At 32.7% G+C, this 22,592-nt stretch overlaps 1 protein-coding gene and 1 long non-coding RNA gene across 2 annotated transcripts in view; one reads left to right on the forward strand and one right to left on the reverse strand.

The window, feature by feature from the left end:
- LOC148620092 (uncharacterized) overlaps window positions 1-22,592 on the forward strand; it is a 47,867-nt gene continuing 25,275 nt past the window's right edge. Inside the window, exons 1-2 of the long non-coding RNA XR_015921721.1 lie at window positions 1-190; window positions 2,489-2,546. This is a non-coding gene — a long non-coding RNA (uncharacterized LOC148620092). The remainder of the gene's footprint in view (window positions 191-2,488; window positions 2,547-22,592) is intronic.
- On the reverse strand, window positions 8,487-22,040 carry LOC148620093 (uncharacterized). Its single transcript, XM_088580673.1, has 3 exons — window positions 21,688-22,040; window positions 9,893-10,030; window positions 8,487-9,325 (listed from the first exon to the last, which is right to left on the reverse strand). The coding sequence occupies exons 1-3, from the start codon at window positions 21,865-21,867 to the stop codon at window positions 8,900-8,902; spliced, it is 744 nt and encodes a 247-aa protein (XP_088436799.1). The 5' UTR covers window positions 21,868-22,040; the 3' UTR covers window positions 8,487-8,899.

Raw genomic sequence — 22,592 nt, forward strand, 5'->3', positions numbered from 1 at the left:
ATAAATAATTTATCCGCAAAAATTACCTAAAACATGTAATATGAAAACCGATTTATGATCCGGACTTGTCAATAAATGATGAAATTTAAATCTGTATACAGGTTTATCAATTTCCATATATGAAGTTAAAATTTTTAATTTGTTGTTAAAATGTTCTGCCGTCTGATAAAAAGGAGGCCGTATTTTTAAGGTAAAGTAGACATTTAAACACTTGATTTGTTTGCGGAAACGCACTGCCTGGTGATGAAAGGCATTTACTTCTGTTAGTGCACAAATAAGTTTTTGTCATCGTACATCTTGTGAAAAACGATTTAATTCATTAGTCATTCTAAAGGCTTCTGTTTATCTCATTCTTGTTTTAACTAATTCATTAATGAATAGCATATTTTTTACGTTGGTGAATAAATGAACTATGTTTCATTATGTGATAATATGTTTTATTGATCAATTTCTTGTGTAAACCATTATTGATTTCAAACCGAAACTAAAACTAAAAATTTTTGTTTTTGGAAAATCGTAAGTCAACACACAGTGTAATTTCTATATGATATATAGGACTATAAACAGAAGAAGACTATTGATTTTCTTGACACTTTATAGCATTGATAAAATACAGTCATAAGTATCTTCATAATGGTTTTATTTTTCCAACATTACTGCTTTATTAGTATTTCAATTACATTTTTAAACGAAAGTGACTTTTTGATAATTCATAGTGCTTTTTATATTATGTTTTGGTTGACCAAGTTACTGTGTATGTTCGCTGTAGCTTTCCATGAAGTATTCAGAGTAACAAGTAGAGTGACCAACTGTATTTAGCAGAAAAGTGTATTCAAAGAATAATCAAGGGAATCAAGGTTATAGCGGTAACAAAAAAAATGTAATCCAGGGACAAAAAACAGATATGGAAAACAGACACACACAACAAAGTACAACGAGTAAATAAAATCATACATACAAAGTAACAAAAGCAAATGAGCAACTCGGACTCAACTAAAAACTGGGATCATGGACTATGTGCATCGGTAGGATAAGCGTCCTCTCTGTGGCAAGGAGTCCTTCTAGTTTCATTTTTACTCAGACTTAGCACCGTAAGAAAAATCTTAGTACGATACAAAGCTTTCGTATTACCTTCAGATGAAAACAAAAGGACTGTATCACATTTTCAAGTATCAGTTAAGATATTAACTTTATGAAATGTTCCGTTGTTATATGCTAACCAATATCAGAAGAAATAATTTCCATCAGCTCAAAATGTAAAACCAGAAATATAATGAACAAAATATTTGGTGTAAATGAAGCAGATGATTATTGTAATGTATATCACTAATGAATACATAGAAATATCTGTTCATGAAGTTTACTTGATGTTTCATTACTCACGTAGCAGTAAATCCCACCTCTATATGCAAATACGTACGGTAAACATTTCACAGTTTAGTATGTGTAACGATCTTTATTCTGAGTATTAGGTTTGTTTGCCACGAGGTAAAAATATGTTGTTTTTTTTTCTTTTGGAACGATGTAAAATGTATGAAGAAATTGCTATCAACATAGAAATGTTGACATCAATCAAAATGCTCATGTACTGTTACACTTAAGACAGTCGTTAACTTAATACGTAATAAAACACAGAAAATGGGCCCATAATTTCGACCTTCGAGCAAAAAGTACTGAATAAACGAGAGACACCTGTCAACCCATAATATACTGTCATCTTCAGAACGCTCTTGATCACTTATTATTTTTTATCAACGTAAGTAACATTATTAGGAGCTAAATGGGATACCATTTGCATGCATTAACTCTGTTGTTGATTTCTTTGAGTTTCAAGGATTGTCCAAGGATTTCCTGGCATTTAGGCTACATCATATTTAAATCATCAAGTAGATAGATTTCTTTCTTCGAAGACAACTTTGAACGAAAATCTTAAAGAACAAAATATATAGGGCACAGAACTTCGAGATAATTTAGCCGTAATAAAAGAGATTTTTTATAGCATATTAAATATAGATTTTGTTGGGGATTTTCACAGCTTTGCTTGCTAAAAACAACTGGAGAAATAAATTTCTTAAAGTTTTTGCAATGAATACTTATTTAACATTATTTCATATTTCAAAATAAATGGGGCTGGGGGTCACCGAACTTCTTCCTTGTATTGTAAAGAACATAAAGTAACTAAAATTCTACATTTATTTCTCTTCGCCTTGCATATTGTTTAACTTTACATCAGATCATACACGACATACACCACTTTTAAAATTGATGTGAACAAGCCATATCCCGAATTCAAATTCCTTTCTACAAACGAAATTATCATTCTGTATCCCGTATATTATATCTTACGTAGTAAAATGCCAAAAACATTATAAACTATCAATCTTCCATTGAGTGGTAATAGCTGAAATCACATTTTGTAGTATTGATTAATTCCTATGTTAACACGAATCGTGAACAAATCTAAAAGAGCATTTTTCATTGATTTTAGATACAATTTTCAAGGAGAGACAGTAGTTAAATGAGTAGATGCACATTCGTAAATCGGTGTAAGTACTCTTTTCAGTTTCGAATGCTCTTTGTATTGCTTTTTGTGTCTTTGTAAACTGGTATTTGTTTTGCCTTTTTAAGTGAGGTGTTTGATATTTAAATCTATGTGGTCAATTTGTGTTTGCTTCTTATTTCACAACAGCTTATCAAGTGGTCGAGTAAGAAAGTTGTATTGTTGAGAAATTAAAAGTGAAACATAAATTCTTTATTCGTTACATCTGTTAGAATGGATAATGTTGGTTTTGAAAGTGTATGTATATATATATCGTTTTCCTGATTAGTCTTTTTGTTAATTTCAAGATTATTTACAAGGTCAATTATCCTATGAAAGGGCAATATAATTCAAACTATTAAATCAAACAAAACAAAAAAAAGAACAACGAGTCTACTGAAATGTGGCAATAAATTGTCCCTTTCAGGCAATATACCTAGATCTATGAATCTCATTGATTTCAGTTATATGCAATAAGCAAAATCATCCACGATGACTTGAACGATTCAAGTTCTTTTTCTAATTTTTCCATGAAAATGTTGGCATCAGATGGAGCCATTTAGGTGCTCATAGCTTTGCCATTCATTTTTAAATAATTGTCTCCTTTAAAAGTAGAATTGTTTATTTAGAACCGTTGAGAACAATGTGACTAGGAGGTCACTAGGTGGACGTTTAAACTTCCGAAGATCCAACCCTTCTCTGTCATCAGAATGAGGATTATTTGTACATAGTGAGGTAACTTCAATAGTGTCTTAGGTCGTTTTTGGAGGTAGAGGATTCAAAGCCTGTATTTTATTTTATGATTATTTGTTTTAATAATCGGTTGTATATTTTATGAAGGAAGTGTATTATGCAACATGTTTGTGTGGATGGAAGTCCACGAATTCCGAACTCTTTTCTGTAGAGCATACCTAGATTGTATAGAAGTTGGGCTTTTGAAGTAGAAATAATCGTCCATGGTTTCATATAGTAAAGTTAATGTGTTCATGTTCGTACAATCAGTTTTAATTTCGTCAGCAAATATTGAGTGAGGACTATGATTTGTTTAGTATCAAAACGATCGCCTTTCAGTTAATTCTCCTCCTTCTGAAGGTCAGCCGATCTGTCTTTGCAGTGTCTTTTTCTGAAGGCTTTATTGTATTTTCTTTAGTGGTATAGGTCTGGCAAATCCGTGAGCTCACTTGTTGTCAAAATTTCATGACTGTCCATGTTCTCTCTAATAGTTCTAATCATGTCAGATTTTCAATAATCTGTATAAATTCTAAAGTTACGTTCTTGCTCTTTTGGGATACCCACCTACGTTTCCTCCTAAATCATTCTCTGAATTGCGCTCATTTTCCTCTCATTCACTCACCGTAAAGCCGACGACTTCGTGATCCTCAAATTTCTGTCAAAGTTGTCGAGTTCCTCAATCAAGTTGGTATCATTGGCAGATTTAAGGCCCTTATATAGTAAAGATGCCTCTTTCTTAGATAGTGGAAAGAAAGATTTATAACCCTATCAGATGTTTGACGTTTCAGTATGAATTATGTGTTGCATATTTTGCTTTGCTAGAGATGTTCTTTACATTTTTGTCTCAGTAGGAACAATAGGTATTTTTAACAGGGCGAAAGTGTCTGATTCACCTACGAAATATGGTATCAGAAACCTATTCAAAGTAAATTTGAATCCAAGTATATCCATTATGGTCAGTGAATCCCACATTGAATGATAATAACTCATTCCAAATGTTAATTTACGACCTGAATACAACGCGAAGGTATATTCCCAAACAATAAAACTTCGTTAAACTGGTTCGCATACCGATGGAACTTGTGAACAGTATTCATGCCATAATAACTTTTAATGTATTTCTGTCGTTTTCTGAGTGATGTCAAGTCAATTATTCTTAAGTAAATAAAAGTAATTCCTACATCAAAAGCGACTATTTGATCTTTTAATTATTCTTTAAAGCATATATGTTTGTTTGTTTGTTTGTTGGGGTTTAACGTCCGAGCAGCAATATTTCAGCTATATTCCGACAATGAACATGAAATGGATGATAAAATGAACATGAAATGGTAAAAAAAAGGATGGGTCACAAGGATAATAGAGTCGACAAATTTTGATTGCCACTAGAAAAAGGGGGGATGGGTAAGGTCGGGCAATTTAGCCTCCTGCGGCGGAGCGCAAAGGTTCATACTCCTATCGAATACCACAGCAGGGTTCTTTAACGTGCGAGGAACATGGCATCTTTCCCAACACGGTGCACCACTATCGTTTGCGGTCAGGTTTTCCGTATTATAGCCTGACAACCCCAGCATGTAACATGCCAGGGGTACCCCATTCCACCACCTGGGGCACACATCCCAGTTGCTCTGTGGGCAGAGTGCCTAGTCCCCGGCTAGGTTTCTGAGCACTATTTAGTCGCCTTTTACGACAAGCTTAGCGCTGCTGCAGGCCTATTCTTTTGACACCCGGACCTGCACGGGGTTCAAGCATATAAATCTACTCATTCAATTTGCTCAAATTTTCCCCGTTGTTCTACGTAGAATTCCACGGCTTAGACAAAGGCTGCATATGAACTTGGACAAGAATATGTTGTCAATATTGTTAAGGCAGTCATTCCTAATGTTCTTATATTGTCACAATTGATATGTATCCAGGGTTCATTTTAAATTTAACACCATCAGTCATAGATATTCTTCTTCTTCCACTGGACTTCAAATATGAATTACTAGTATCGGCCCGACGGGGTATAAAACATATTAGGAACTGCTGCATCCTCCAAGTCATCATAAACGTAATCAAACGACGGTTATCATAAATGTTTGTTTCTGTCATTTTTCTGTATACCTTTTAGTTCTTTGTGGCGTTAGTTTATTCATGTTGTTATTTGCGTATTTGGCTTTGATTTACCAGAAATTACCGCTCTGTGACATCTTCGGTTTTGGTAATGTAACGTTTCGACTAATGTGTTTAATTTTATGCTTCTCTGAAATATTTAGTTCCTTTTAAATTCACTTATTTATTGTTCTTATCATCTTTATAGTTTTGACTACTGAATTGACAGATTTTGGCTGGTGGCAATTTGATGCCACCAATTTGTGTTGAAATATACCAGAAATAATGATCCGTAATAGATGTTAAGCGCTATAAAACCTGGTTTAACCCTCCTTTTATTCTGAAATGCCTGTACCAAATCAGGACCATCGCAGTGGTTTTCCAGATGTCCAGTTTTTACCCTGATATTGCCATTTGTTATACTGATTTTAAATGTGTACATTATTGATTTTTAATATTTGAAATAAGGTATTTACCTGTTCCTCTGATCTCTCATCTAGAGAATCGTCATCTGAAAAGTTATCAGAATCTTCAGATCGGTTAACTTTATAGCTGTAAACATCATATAGATAACTGACCCGTTATCTTTTTTTTGTTTTGTTTGTTGTCACGATAGCAACATGGAAATAAGAATCGAAACAATTTAGCCATTTCGAATAAGTTAATTATTACTATAGTCCACAGGATACACGGATATATATATACGAATCCTTTATGTTTGTGCAAGAATGACTCAATTTGAAAATTTTAAAACACAACAAACACACTCTTGAATGAAATCATATATTGATGTTCTCTACAAATTATGTAATCCATACAAATATGTCTAATTTTAGACGAATGTTCTGTTCATACAGACTCTCTTATTCCATACCTATAATATTGATTGAAACCTATAGAGTATAAAGTATAGAGGGTGAATAAAATTCGATTAGAGTTATTATAGTGCACATTTTAAACATTTATCTAATTGAAAAGTATTGAAAAAAAAAATAAAAACGTATAATAGAAAAATAAGTTTCGATAACTTGCGCCTGTATTTTGAATCGTGTGTATTTATCGAGTGCAGCAGTTCATTAATTTGCTAGAAAGAGTAATCCAGGGAACCAAGGTTATAGCGGTAATCAAAAGAATGTAATCCAGGGACAAAACACAGACATGGAAACAAACATACACAACAAAGAACATAAAGTAACTAAAATCAAAGTAACAAAGCAAATGAGCAACTCGGACTCAACTAAAAACTGGAAGTATGGTCCAGGTGCGCCGGTAGGGTAATGGCCCTCTGCTTTTCTAGAAACAATCGCCGGGTTGCTCATAAAAAAAGTAAAATCCGGGGTAGATGAAATAAGAAAGGAAATCTATGACACGTTGAACAAATCAGTTTTCATGGAGCAGATGGATACACCGTAACGATTGACGAGTTCAGAGTTCATGATGACGACCATAAAACTTCTGTAGTGATGACTTCAATCTTGCAGCAACATAATCCCGATCCAGAAGCCAATTTGTTATAATTCTAGCGCGATACAAAAAGTTTCTATAAGCTCTACAAAAGGGTTCAAAACCCTATTTGATAATGGGACAATTCATGATCTAACTACACTCCTGGAAACGTTCACGTTTACCATTTTAGCGTTCTTTCATCGTTTATCGTTCGTTTATACAGCGTTTTGCATTCGTTGAAACGCACGATAAACGCACGATTGAAGCTTTTGTTTAAACGCACATGAGGCGCTTTGGTTTAAACGCATGATGTGAGGGTTCGTGTATCGCGCGATTAAACACACTCTACGAGCGTTCTTTTTTCTTGCGTTTATACGCACGCTGGGAGAGTTTGTTTATCGTGCGTTTTGGACAGCGTTTATGTATCGTGCGTGCAGGAAACCTTAACGTCTCAAGGAATTTATAATTAGAAAAGATAATTAAGAGAACCAAGATTCTAGCGGAAACACAGTTTTTAGTTTTTGGTTTACCTAAGTTCGTGAATGCTCGATGATTAGATACTCACTGATTGACTATTATTGTAAACGAAACATCCCATTTAGTTGGTAAATCGGGCCTATATATGTACCTTTATTTGGAAGAGTAATCAAGGAAACCAATATTCCAGCGAAAATCATAAGAATAATACATGTTTGAAGGTAAAAAGACAGACATGGAAAAACTCAGCGAAAAAAAATAATAATAAACAAACAAACATACATACAAAGAACGACAACAAAAAAACAAAAACAAACGAAAACAAAAAACAAAAAAAACAACACGCTATAATCAATATAATGCATACCAAGTAACAAAAGTACATGACCAACTTGGACTCCACTAAAAACTGGGAGCATGGACCAAGTGTAACAGTAGGGTCAACGTCCTCGGCTTCTCTAGAAACACCCGCCGAGTTGTTCATAAAAATTCAGTCCGGGGTAAACAAAAGAGGAAAGGAAAGTATGACACATTGAACATATCAGTTTTTATGGTGCAGAGAGATACACCATAACGATTCACGAGTTCATGTTGTCGACATTACACCCCTGTTATGGTGACGTCAATCTTCTAGCAACATAACTCTGTTCAAAAAGCCTTAGTGTAAATAGTCTAGCAGGATATAAAAGGTCTGCGTACTAACGGCATTCTCTGGCACAACGTATGGGTTGTGATACGCATGAGCTATAGGGATGTTGCCATAGATAAAAGCAAGGTTGAACAAATTTGAATGAAAATTCATTGCGTTCTCCTATAGTTTGGTATATAGTTTTCCTTTAGCACAGATCTCTAAGTGTAGGTCAAGATATGAGGCTGACTTCACTGTGTCTGTAGTATCCTTTTTCTCAAATTCGTTGGAGGCAGATGCGACGTATCAAATGCCCGAAACAACTAGGATTGTTTAAGGATAATACGTCATCTATATAGCGGAAACTTAAATTAAAAGATCTAGCTAAACGATGTTCCTTCTTTTTGATCAAATCAACTATAAAGTCAGCCTTATAAGAGTTAAGGAATAGGCCAGCAAGTAGAGAAGCACAATTTGTTCCTATTGTACCCTCGGAATCAAGTCTCTAACACACAGTGATTTTGAACCAGTCTTTGAAGATCTTGTTAAGTTAAACGAAATAACTGAATAGCATTATACGTATGATATATTTATTTATTTTGATAGGTTTTTAACATCGTTTGATAAAAAAATAACAAATATGATATTAGTACTCTGTACGGATTGTAGTACCTTAATCAAATGAATAAACAACACAGATGCTTCGTTACATTTTTTTTGAAATTTCCTATGAGGTATAGAAGAATTCGATCATTTGAATAGATCATAACATGTGCTTTACATAAAGAGAGTGTTTTAAGACAAATCCCACAAATCTTGATTTATTGCTACAAATTTTTTGTCTTCTCTTCTCGCGCATGCCTATCATTTCAGTTTCAATATTGGAGTCAATAATACGTATAAACGTGTTGAAAGTATCTCCTGAAAACATTCACTTTCCAAAAAAATATACATCAAAAACACCCTATTTTTTCCATAAAATGTTCTCAGTTTACAGGTCGAATGCAGTTTGATGGCACGGAACCTACAAGTAAAACCTCGCCAAACTGACTTGCAAAACGATGAAATTTATTAATAGTATCATAGTCATGATAATATTGAATGTGTGTCTGTCGCTTCTCACGTGATGTCAAGTCAATAAGGTCAACCGAATATGGCAATTTTCGCACATTTATCTCTACAATTTGATGCGTTCCATATCTCTGCATACTCCTCTTTTTCAAACTGAGTAGATTCTGAGCTGAGTATACATTTGTGCATGTTGAAATGTATTTAGACTCCACTCCTCTACTTCCTCTGGCGACATGGTTGACAACATCAACGCTTGAATAGGGATTTTTTGGTTGTAAGTCACTGTGTAGTGATTCATTTTCTCGCAATAATCTGTAAAGTTTTTCATATTCCAATTTTCCCTGTAAATAAAAAATTACGTATGTATGTAAATGAAATACTCTACATTAAAAAAAATACTTTGAAGAAATTTGCAAAAAAACTAAGGTATATTATACTTGAATTGTTCTGTTGTAAGCAGCTATGTATTATATTATCAAAGTGTATGTGTTTTTTGTGTATTTACCCTACCGTTGCACCAGGTTCATGTTCACCAGTTTTTAGTGGAGTCCGAGTTGTTCATTTATTTTTTGTACTTTGTATGTATTATTTTAGTTACTTTATGTTATTTGTTGTGTTTTTATTTTTTCCCTGTTTGGTCTTTGTCCCCGGATTACATTCTTTTGATTTACACTGGAATCGTGGTTCCTTGATTACTCTGTCTACTTTTTTTAATGTAAATGTGTACCGTCAAAAGCTAAAAACTAACCTATCTAGGTTGATTTTTAGGTAACAATAAACTTTAATATATTGATAACGAATAGCAGCAACGTATATTTTTATCAGAATATGTATTTGTATAGAACATATTTCGATTTGTTTCTTTTTAAGTACATTTAAAAGTGCACAAATAAAGCCATTTATTTTACCTGTCGGCTAAACTCAACTACTGCGTTTACGATTTCGTCATTATCATTGCCTAAGCTTTCATCAGAAGTCTCTTCATCATCGGATTCATAAGAGTGATATCTTTTTATGCTTGTATCAAGTGTAGCTTTATGCAATCGCTAGAAATAAATATATATATATACGTTAACATTCTTGGTCAAGATTTCTATTCAAACGTTTAAATCGCTAAGGGTTTTGTAATTTAATGTCCTTGAATTTTACAAGTACACGCCTACAAAGTGACACGAAAATGTATTAGAAATTTTCTAAAAGATAAAAATATATTAGAATAAAAAAATGTAGATTTTGAAGCTAACGGAAAACTGTTACAACATCCTTGTTATTGTTAGATGCATGTGGATAATGTTATTTATTTAGACGTTATATACCGCTAGATTACAAATTATGTACTGTATTTTAATAAGCAAGTCAATTCGTTCGTAACATTATCTTTTGTTGCTTTTTTAGGTAATGAAAAATGTTTTTTTAATACGTCTTTGGTAAAGTTGTTACAAGGTCACGCATTTGTGAACAAATCAATTTGTTTTGATTTTGTTACACAAATGATTTATTCAATCTGAAAGTACCTAAGTTATGCCAAACGTTTTTTTGTAGTTTTAAGAAGGTTCATGAGAGTCAATGCTACGCCAGTTTCCACAGATTCCGACATAGGTTAAACATTGTCTACTATACATGACAGGTATTTTGTTGTACCAGCAGATTTAGTACAAAACATTGTAGAAAAAAATGCGTAATACTTGGTAGAGATTATCGATAATTTGTAAAACGATTCTGCATCGTCTTTATCCCGAAATTGATGTTGTAAAAAAAAATAGTTTTCAGATCGACAATATATTTTTCAGTGTGGCCCGTGGGGGTCCGTGTAACAAAAAGAAAAGACCCACAGCAGCGCTTAACTTGACGTAAAAGGCGACTAAATATTCCTCAGAACCCTGGCCGGGGGTTTGGGCCCTCTGTCTACAGATCAACTGGGTTGTATGGGTGGAATAGATAACACTGGCATATTCCATGCTGCCGGTCGTCAGGCCAAATCTGAGTGCAAACCATAGTTGTGCAACGTGTTGGGACGGTTGCCACGTACGTTCCTCACACGTTAAAGAACCCTTCTTGGGTATTTTATCGGAGTAGGAACACGAGGGTAAATTGCCAACCTCTCCCTATTTCCTGTGGCAATCAAATTTGTCGACTTCATTTCCTTGTGTCCCATTCCATTTTTTTTTTAATTTCATCATCATTCCATGTTCATTTTATCACACATTCCATGTTCATCTCCAGCGTATAGCTGAAATATTGCTGCGCGGCCGTTAAATCTCAACAATCCATCAATCATATTTTTTCAGGGTAGTGTACGTTTGTCATCGGACAGACGGCATTGTTGTAGGAACAAAGTGTCTTACTTGCTGAGCTATACTTTCAAACAACATATATTTGTTCTAATAAAATAACGTTTTTTTTTCTATAAAAATTCCTACATTTTGGGATTTAATACATCACAACTACCCAGAAAAAGTTGAGATACACTACATTCACTATTTACTCAGCATCATTGCTCGATCCACTCTTAGCGATGGATTAAAAAAAAAAGATCATGAAAAATATAAATACACGACAAACGCTATGATTTGTCCTTCCGTAATGTCAACCTTCCTTTTATTAGTAGCAAAATCCTTTCAGCACTTGTGTTTGGATTTCTAAAATCACAACACATTAGTTATGTCATAGGGTAACGAAACGGTGATTTTTTTTCTGTCGTGCTGGACATTATACACTTTAATTTAGTTTCGGTTTGAAATCAATTATGTTTAACATAGAAATTGATTAAAAAACATATCGTCACATAATGAAATATAGGTCATTCAATCAGCAATGTTAAAGATATGTAATTTATTAATGAATTAGTAAGAACAAGAATGAGATAAACGGAAACCTTCATAATGATAAATCGTTTTTGACAAGGTGTATATTGACAAAACTTATATTAAAGACTTATTTGTGCACTCACGGAAGTAAAGTTAAGGCCTTTATTTTGCCGGCATTGCGTTTTGGGAAAGAGAAAACAATTGTGTAATAGTCTATTTAACTATAGTTAATGTCTTTAATTATTAAAAGGCATGACATTCTAACTTCATTAAATCAATTAAGTCCGGATCATAAATCCGGTATCGGCTTCCATAGGACAGTTTTGCGGTTATTTTGAATTTTATCTAGGTTTTATTATTATTCAAATATGTTACATTTGCACTGATATTGAACAATGCATTACTAGAAATAGTATATACAACGTCTCAGAATGTGAATATTCGCTACACTGCTCCATCGGATCAAATTGATACAGGGAAGATATGTAAACGTATAGATAGGTCTGAAAACATCCCAACGATGTTAGAACAGTCAAAATTGGCGATACAAATTATTGGTCGTTCTTTCCGCGGGACTCGAACTTGTACCGCTGTGACATCTATGGCTACATCGCGTGCACAAGTCTTTAGAGAACTAAAGAATAAATCAGATACGAAATATGTACAATCTTATTTGGAAAAAGTATGGTCAAGTGTTTTTTAACTGGGCTTAGGATATAATTTGAACGCCTTTTCAACACACCATGTCGTTACTGTTCTTTTTTTTTAAAATTTATCAGTAAAGAAAAATTACAACAGAGAGTGAGGTATCAGCAATTTCATGACACGCGAATATGTATCTTGTGGTCATTGGTACGATGCCATGTATATGTATTCGAGTTGAATGCAACCTTCGAACGTATAATGAACAAGTCTATATATGTTTTCAATGGTCTATGAAGTAACACCTACTAGTCCAATTCAGATAAACAACTCGGGAAATATGTCTTGACCAATAACGAACGTCAAAAACAATAGCTATTCTAAAGCAATACTGCTTCTGAATCGCTGCATTCATTAATTCACAGATACATGAATTTGAAGACTACATCCCTTCAACAGACATTGTAATATAGACTTGTGTATAGGTGCTAATATATAGTTGACAAAACCACCAACGGCTTAGAACTGAATGCAAATGATATATTTTTTTTCTGGGATATAATATTTATATATTATCAATCAGTTTTGTGACAAAATGTGAACATTATGTTAGCATTTTTATTTCTTTGGGTTTATTTTGTTTGATTTTTTTTGTTTTTGTCTATGTTTTGTATTGTTTTGTTTTGTCTTTTTGTATTTGTTTGGTTTTTTTTTTGTTTGTTTGTTTTCTTTTTTTGGGGGGAGAGATTCTTATGTCACACTTCTCTTACCTGTTTCAACACGGCTGTTCTTAACTTCAATATATATATAATCGTCTCAATAATAGTCAAACTAATAGTCAACATTACTCTTACGGGGTGATGGATCGTTAAAACTATGCGAAACATAACAATAAATTAAATAAACGTCTAAATATGTTTAACATCACCAGAAGATGGTAAAATGTTAATAGAATATTTCGCATAACTGATATCCTTTCTCAGCATAAAACTCATAAAACTATATGAGTTATACGGCCGAGTAGGAATATATGATTTTCCGTAAGTAAAGCTGTATCAAAGTAAAACGCGTACGTTCTTATAGGTTTCCGAACATATACCATTAAATATGAGGAAAATGACACCTTTAACGCTCCGAAGAAATACCTTTTAGAATTCTTGTCAGTCCTGTCACAAATTAACTTCCAAAATTATAAATTTGTTAAGATACACAGTTTATGTTGTCCTACATGTTACATGTTGTAATGCATTATCATAATTGTCATGGTCGGAAATACATATAGTCATGGGTTGTGATGGTCCAAAATGTACTTAAGTGGAATCGTCCGGTACCGGTAAGCTGGTTTGGTTATTTTTGTAAGCATTTGTGGTTTGACCATCCCATCTTGGGAAAACCTAACAGTCAATGTGTGTTGACTGACGATTTTAATTGTACATTTGACCTTAAATTTGATATAATCCCTATTTCGGTGCGCAGTTAACCAGGTACTAATAATAAAACTATCGACACTTTCAGGAAGAGATAATCCGATCAAAGGAAATATACATTTAGTAGGGGTATTTCGAAGTATGTACTCGATTACATGTTTGTAAGTAGTGAACATTTACTTATTATTTTACTTGCAAAAACGTACACTTTCCCTTTAGTGACCATGATTTAATTACAATACAAATGAAGCCTGAACAGAATATGGAAAATAAATACTCCAATGATAATTACGGAGATGTGTAGAAATATTCTTGTGACTTTCTTGGGTACCTGGAAAGGGGATTATGTGAACATTTCAGAGTTGTGGGAGGCTTCACTATCCAGATTAAAAGTGTTCCTATTGTAGTCTAAAGAATAAAAATAAGAAAAAAAATAATTAGATATGGAAAAAAGAAGTTAGACGACGAGAATATTGAAATGTCATAAAATCGAAGTAAAATTCCCAAACTTTCAACTGATAAAGTTTTTTTTTCACAATACCATCATTTCGGTTATAATATGAAATAAATACTATTTTTTATGTGAAAAATATTCACTTTTGTTTAATTTGGATCATTGTGAACATATTTTCCATGTTCCAGGAGAATAAGAATGTTAAAATTTAAGAAAGTATTGATAAAAAATACTATATTTTTAAGTAATTATGCTATTTTTTGCCAATGCGATTCCGTCTAATTGTCTAAAGCAGAAAAAAAAAATATTGCATTGTGATATGAAAAATGTTCATTTGTATTATACGTGGTACATTGCATTATTATTTTTACTACACTGTGATTTTATAAATTTAGGGTTAAAGATACTCAATTCTTAGATTGTACCTCATGCGATACGATCTTATTTGTGTAAAAACGTAAATTTAGCATTTGCATTATATATGGTAAATTGCATAATTAATTTTACTCGTGAAGAAGTATGAAAATATTGAAATTTCATGAATTTTGGGTAAAAGATACTTAATTCTTAAAGAATATAGAACTTTTGAATTATGCGATACCAAATTATTGCTCTGAATATGACAAGAAAGTGATATTTGTATTAAAATGTCATTATTTGTCGCATATGGATCATTGGAAACATATTTTCTTCATTGCCCGAAGACCATCTAATTGGGAAAACATTTTCACTGGTCTGGATGTATGAAAATTTTGAAATTTCATAATCTCCGTGTAAAAGATACTCAATTCTTAGATAATAGTGTACATTGTATTTGTGACTTATGCGATACCAAATATTTGCTCTGAATATGAAAGGAAAGTTTTTTTGTATGTAAAAAAATGTCCATAGTTGTTGTATAATAATTATTGGGAACACATTTTCTTCATTCTCCAAGAATGAAATACCAACATTTGATAAAGTATTTGTAAAATATTTTATTTTGAAATAATTTAACTATAATAACTAATGTGATACCATTTTATTTGTCTAAAAAATATTACATTGCTGATAAGAAAAATGTCCATTTTAATTATTCATGGTACATTGCAAAAACATTTTCTCTGATTTGGATTTTAAAGTTCATGAAATTAGGGTTATTTATGCTAAATTTTTAGACAAAAGAGAATATTTGTCTCGTGCGAGACCATTTAATTGCTCTGAATATTAAAAGAGAGTAATTTATATCTGGAAAATGACCATAGTTGTTGTATATTGATCATTTAGATTACATTTTCTTCATTCCAAGAGAACAAAAATATATCAAATTCTCAGAAAGTATTGCTTAAACATACACTATTGAGAAGTAATTTAGCCATTTTATGTAATACGACACCACTTTTTTTCTCTACAAAAGTAAATGTTGCATTTTTTTATATGGAAAATGTCCATGTTGTATTGCGTATATTATACATGGTACATTGCGAAAACATCTTCATTGATCTGGGAGTTTAAAAGTATTGAAATGTCATAATATTGGGGTAACATATACTCAATTTTAAGATAATAAAGTAATCTTGACTAATGTGACACTGCTCTGAATATGAAAAGAAAAAAAAATAAGTGAAAAATGTCCATATTTGTTGTATATGGATCACTGAGAACATTTTTTTCTCCATTCAAGAAGAATAAAAATGCCAAAATTATTGGTAAAAATACTTTATTTTGAAATAATTTTATCGGTTTTAATTGATGCGATACCATTTTATTTGTCTAAACAAACGGAAGAAAATATTGCATTGTTTATATGGAAACAATGTCCGTTTTTATCGTACATGGTAAATTGCGAAAACATTTACAGTGGTCTGGGAGTACGAAAATATTGAAATTTTATCAAAGTGGAGTAATACAGTGTATATACTCAATTTGAATTTGTTGTGGTAGGACTGCAGACCCTCTTTGACAGTTGTGGGTATAGAAGTTAAAAGTTTTGAAAGAGGTTTGAAGGTACATTTTGCAGATCCAGCTATGAAACGTTGTTTGTATGGATTCTTGTGATTTAAGGAATCCAGTACATAGACGGTAAATCATAGTCATCGTGTTTGGTAGATAGACCAAAAAAGGATAGCACAAATTTATGGTTTTCCACAATCTCTTCTTTGGAGAGTGTGGTAGCAGTATAGGTCTTATCACTGCTATTGTTTTCTACGTCTACCTCTGATAATATATATTGGATGTAAAACGTTTTGCAGACAACAACAATGTTGTTTTGGGTTTGTCTGCTGGTACGTCAACATATTTGTCATGTATAGTAGACAATGTTTTTACTACATCGAGATCTTTGAAAACTGATGTAGCCTTGGCACTCATTGACCAACTTAAAGCTTTCATTCGTTTATAAATTAAAGACTTCACGTCCTTTAGTCGCTCTGACAGAGAATCAGTGTCTTCTTGTTCTCGTTTTATCCATTTTCTTGCATAGTCGTTGACGGCATCTTTAAGAACTTGAAAGTTATAGTTCCAATTTATGGAGCGTATTTCACGGTACTTGGGACCTTCATTACACAGAGATTCGTTTTCGATGATGGTTAAATCGCCCGTAATGAATGGCCAGATGGACCATATTTGAATGGAAAGTTTTTGAAAGAACAGTAAGATGGTTCAGCCTTGAATCCTCAATCGAGAAGTTCGGCAATAGCCTTTTATATGTTTTATAACTGAAAATTTTTGATGCAATGGGTGAAATACAGGAATATGAAATAGTTGGTATGGATTTGTCTTTGAAATATGGGGGAATTTTGTTGATGACGTTTTTTTGATGGAGGATGTTAGCCAAATTAATTGCATCTATACCTTTGTTGAAAAAATGTAGTGGAAATGATCGTTTGTCTTCATCTTGACTTTTCACACAAACTGGTTTAAATAGTCTTTGGAACCCAATATAAAAAATGATGGCAACAAGTCTGTATAATGATGAGGTGGGGTCAGAAAGAGGAGTGTCAAGTCTTATTTTGTAAAGGGAATGTAGTAGTGTGAGAGGTATAGAATAAAGTTTAGTTTTAATGTGATGAAGTCCAAGAGGGTTTTTTATCAAAGGAAGGAGACCATCTATGGAGACATTATGTAACTTAGGTGACGTATAGTGGCGATGGCCATGACTCCTTTCCCGTCTTGGATTTTTGTCAAACATATTCACCATATTCATGTTATTGTTATTTTGGCTTGAAAGGTTTCCTATTCGTTTGATGTTGTCATTGCATCCGTAAGGTATTGCAGTACCTAGTCTGCGTATCCAGTACACCTCCCTTTTCCTACGATTGGTTTTACGTAGAACGGGACTGTTCGTAGGATGGTAATTTTTTTCTAAAATACGAATTGTCATAGAGAGGATTGAATGATCTTTTTGATTAAAATGTTGATAAACTGTCGGGAATTTGGTGGTGTTATTTCCCGAACGATGACCGCACATTATTTCGTTTAATCTTTCTTTCATTTCTCCGATATACACTAAACCATATAGGCTGCATTCTAATCCAATTAAATTTCGCATTACATAAAAAAGGAAAATGACTGAAATGTACTTGCATCTAAGAATTTAGAAATAATTCACAGCAATGAAGAAGTCCATATCTTAAATTCGAAATTCATTTATATAACAAGTGTTATTCAGTACTTTTTATTTGCCTTTATAATGTTTAAATGCTTTGTTGCTTTTGCAAATATTTTACACAGAAAAAAAAAAGAAAAAAAAACATTCACAAATATTCACAATACATATATTCTGATTACATAATAAAAAAGAAGAATTGTTTTTTTACAAGAAAACCTTAAAAAAGTAAATAAAGCTGAAGACTTTATGGGCGACAATTGATATTTATAAGTTTCCTCCCCGTTAAAATACCAGCGATACATATTTCTTGATAACCGAACGAAAGGAACGTATGAAATTATAACTCGATTTTCAGTGGCATGAATAAAAGGCCCAGATTGTAAAGGCATTACATTCATTTTGATTATAATTCTATTAAAATAGAAATGAGTTTAACGTTACTTTGATCATTATTTATACGGTAATTATGGTCATTCCACAAAACAAAACAGATGACCCATATCGGTACATCCATTTGTTCGTCAGTTTAGTGGGAATCTCTAGTAGGACGACTTAAAATACAAACGCTGAAATGTTTTTACTAATACTGCATGCTTACAAGGCAATATTTTATAGTTAATTTAAGCTTAGTATTGCGTTTATAGTTAACCTTTACACCTTTGAACACTTATTGTACATGTTTGAACTTTTATGCCAAGAAAATATGAATATGTGAGAACTTAACAAATACATATGTAAAGTTGTATGCACGTTTTACGATGACAAAATGAGAAACAATGTAGTTCTACTTCAAGCAGTCCATATAAATCGTCTTATTTTAAAATGCACTTTCCTTCGTATTCAAAATTCAATCGTAAATAGGAAAAGTACTTGGGAAGTAAATTTAAAAATAAACATGTTAAAAATAAGTGCAAATATCAAAACCAATGGTCATCATCGTAAGAATCACGGTCAGAATCAAAGGAAGCATCCGAATCCGAATCAGATATTGGAACAGTACCAGTGAATTTCAGTAGTGTTAGACATGAAAATGGTACATTTCCAGTCAATAAAACCTCAGAGTGACTTTGTGCATATTTATGATGAAAGTTTGTATTTATTTTCTCGTTTTTGACTTCAAATTGTTGTCTTAAGGTGGCTTCGGTTAGGTCAATGATTTTAACATCATCAGGCAAACTTCCAACGTCGATTTCCGCTATGTCTTTATTGCCATATTTATATGAACTTGTCATCTTAAGTTGCCGAAAAGTTTCAGCTGAATCACGAGAACTAAAAGTTGAAATGAATTGCGATTTCCAGCATCTGGAACTCGCCAACACAACATGATATGCAACCTCTTTTCTGGCAGTTGGGTTTTTTGCTAACAAGCCGTGTTCTATTCGTTCGCCATCTCCCAAAAGCCTATATAGCTTCGGAATCTTTTTCTAAAATAATGTCGAAAACAACCTTTTATTTTTTCTCGAATATATTAAATTTGATCTTTAATTTGAATCTACAATTTATTTTACTTTTGATGATGGTAGTCCATTTTGAATTGAACTATTTATTTACGAAACCACCAACTAGAAATTAGTAGTAGGCTGTCAAAATACACAGTGTTAGTTTTTTAAGGACTATATTAAATGACAGATTGAGATAACCAAATGTGGTGTATGATGAAATAGAAGTAATAGAAGAAATTTTTTTATCAAATAAGGCCCCGCATAACAATTTGTGGATGCAAAACTGTGCCAGGGGTCAAATTAATTAATATTTGCATTGCATCAAATTGTTTACCGAACAGTTTCCGGTTATAGCTTTGGAATATATGTGGGGATAACGTTTTAAATTGACAAGTTTGCATACTGCCTCGGTTTTTCTTCAGTTTGGTTTTGTGTTTTTTCAAACATATTTTCTTTTTCATCATTGCTTGTAAGTATGACTTCCTTTTCAGATAATTCTTCATTATCACAGTCATCACAGTCTTGATCGTCATTCTATATTCAAAGATAAAAAAGGTGATTGTTGGTTAAATAATCCAACGTCCGTCACGTCTTCTGTATGTACATCGAGTCTCGTGTCTACTGTTACCGTCAGATCACAATACATCTATAAACATTGTACCATTGTACATTTCACAGGTTGAATGAGAAAAAAACAAAACTAAAGTAAAATTCTTAGCCACTTTCGAAATTGCTGTAAGACGAAGTACCTTACGTCGCTGCGAGAGTATCATACCGCACATGGGAACAACATTCAGGACATAAACAGCACTTCAAAGCTTGGAATCATCGATACATGTATATATACCAAATTAAGTTAACGAATCGTCCGATATCAAAGTTATATCCGATCGTAGTCAGCGAGAGCACAGATTTATCATCAGTTGATCGTTTATTCAGTGTGCTTTTTCATAATATGGACATTCAGTGCAATTTTACATCAGAGATTTCTAGTGTAAAATTTAGTCAGTTTTTGACCTTCAAAATACTATTTTTTTATTTCATTTCCACTAACTTACTATTTTGTTACGGTCATGTTTTCATGACTTTGTATTCAGTTTATTCAATAGAAATGTAACCGAAAGGTCTCCTTTTTTACACCTGCGAAGTAATAACCAAGCCAGCTCTTTACTTCCTTTAAAACGGTATATATTGCATTTCATACTTGAAATTGAATAACATCTTAAAGTTATAAATAATTATTAAAAAATCATGCTTGTCTTGCTTGGTCGACTATGAAAAGACAATCTAATAATTGAGAAATCGGATTTAAAAATACATAAAAATAGAAGTTATGCAATACAATATTTACATGTTAGCATGTTAGACCGTACCCAATCGATAAAAATAACTGCCCCAATCGGACCATTTTTTCACTCATTGAGTAATAAAGGGAATCAAGGTAATTTCGGTAATCAAAAGAATGTAATCCAGGGACAAAGACCAGACATGGAAAACTGACATACACAACAAAGAATATAAAGTAGCTAAAATCATGCATGTCAGGTATCGATTTCACAACAATGTGGTCAATATAAGTGTAAAATAAGTCATAAATAATGAGGTTAGTATGTCTTTTTATGACTTCACAATGGCTTTTTTACATTTACCACATTTGCTGTTAAATTGACGTCAAGTTTCAAAAGTTAGATGCTGAATACGGTTTATTGTTTAGGTAAAGTGTTGTTCGTTTCTTTAAAAGACCTGTGACATACATGGTAAGCACAATCATTTACACAATAGTACCTAAATCACTCTTCATCATATCAAATCTATACATGCATACTGCATACTTTTTGTATCTAAAATAAGGCTTTCAAAGACCGGTCGGATTCATTATAGGTCAAATTTAGAATTGATACATCTCGCACCATATAGTGGGAGCATGACCAGGGACACCAGTAGAGTAAGCGTCCTCTGCTTTCTAAAAACACTCGCCGAGTTGCTCATAAAAAGTCAAGTCCGGGATAGACACACGAGAAAAGGAAAACTATGGCCCTTTGAATAAATCAGTTTTCATGGAGCAGATAACAACCCACGAGTTCATGATGGCGACTATAAAACGTCTGTAGTGATGACTTCAATCTTGTAGCAATTAATGGGAATGCACAGTTTGTTCCCACTAGAATGCCGATCGTTCTTTTGAAAAAAACACGTCCACCACATTTGACAAATATGTTGTCGATTAAAAATTCCATAATTTATGTATATACTGGTAAATAAGTAATTGTGTTGTTACACAATCGGTACCTTTATCATATTGTGTGGTGGTTCTGAATGTTAATGATTAAATAACCACTTACCACAGTACATACATCTGTTGCTGTTAAATTTCCATAAAAGTTATTGTTCTTTGTGTTAATGAAATCGTTAAAATTCGTATTCCCATTAATTAGTGAGGAATTGTGTTGTATAGTTAACCTTGAAACAGATCCACATGGTTGGGTCGATGATAAATCCGCCGATGTTTTCCAACGTATCATTGTAGTTGCATGACGTATTTTGAGTTATCCACTAATTGAAACAAATAAAAAAGACGGAAATGTTTTTTGTCATTTCTGCATCACTGAATATAAGGTTTTAAGTCTACTGGTAAGATATCAGTTTGAGTCTGACTGCCATATAAATTTATTATTCTACTATTTATAGATTTAAAGTCCGTTTTTAAAGATGTTTGGTGTGTTGCTAAATATTTTGACAGAAAGAAAAAAACAAATTAACAATCCTAAAACCTACATATATCATCTGATATGATTGATTATTTATATTGGAAGCGTAAATTCATTTATTGTATTTCTGCATCAATGGACGATTGTGTTTGTGATTAAATTTCATGGTAAGTTAATAAGGGAAGTTATATAAAGAAGAAACTAATCGATCAATGACACACATTTTATTTCATTTTTTATTGCGATCAAATGGTCCGTATGTACAGTTTGTGTACATGTATGTGGTCCTATCCAATGAAAGAATTTTCGTTTTGTAACAATACAAAACATATAAACTAGGTTGTTTTGAATATATTCAAACAATAATATATAGCAACCATCCGTCCCCCTCGTCAAAATCATAGTCGACAAATGAAGATGTATTGCTACAAGAGTCCCGATCGAGGGAAATCAGACTCGTATATCGAAACAGTATAAAAAAATCCTAAAAGAGTTAGACATGAAGACAACACCATGCCGGTTGTTGATACATCAGAATG

Source organism: Perna viridis, chromosome 4 (assembly GCF_037379345.1).
Source record: "Perna viridis isolate PV_CMFRI_1.1 ecotype Kerala chromosome 4, ASM3737934v1, whole genome shotgun sequence".
Classification (NCBI taxonomy): domain Eukaryota; kingdom Metazoa; phylum Mollusca; class Bivalvia; order Mytilida; family Mytilidae; genus Perna; species Perna viridis.

What these genes read in the sequence shown, in the direction of transcription:
- LOC148620093 (XM_088580673.1), bottom strand. Translation starts at nt 21,867, where the DNA reads ATGATACGTTGGAAAACATCGGCGGATTTATCATCGACCCAACCATGT. An exon ending in CAACAGATGTATGTACTGTG is followed by an intron (nt 10,031 to 21,687) that starts GTAAGTGGTTAT and finishes ATTTATTTCTAG; the next exon opens with CGATTGCATAAAGCTACACT. An exon ending in TAGTTGAGTTTAGCCGACAG is followed by an intron (nt 9,326 to 9,892) that starts GTAAAATAAATG and finishes TTTTATTTACAG; the next exon opens with GGAAAATTGGAATATGAAAA.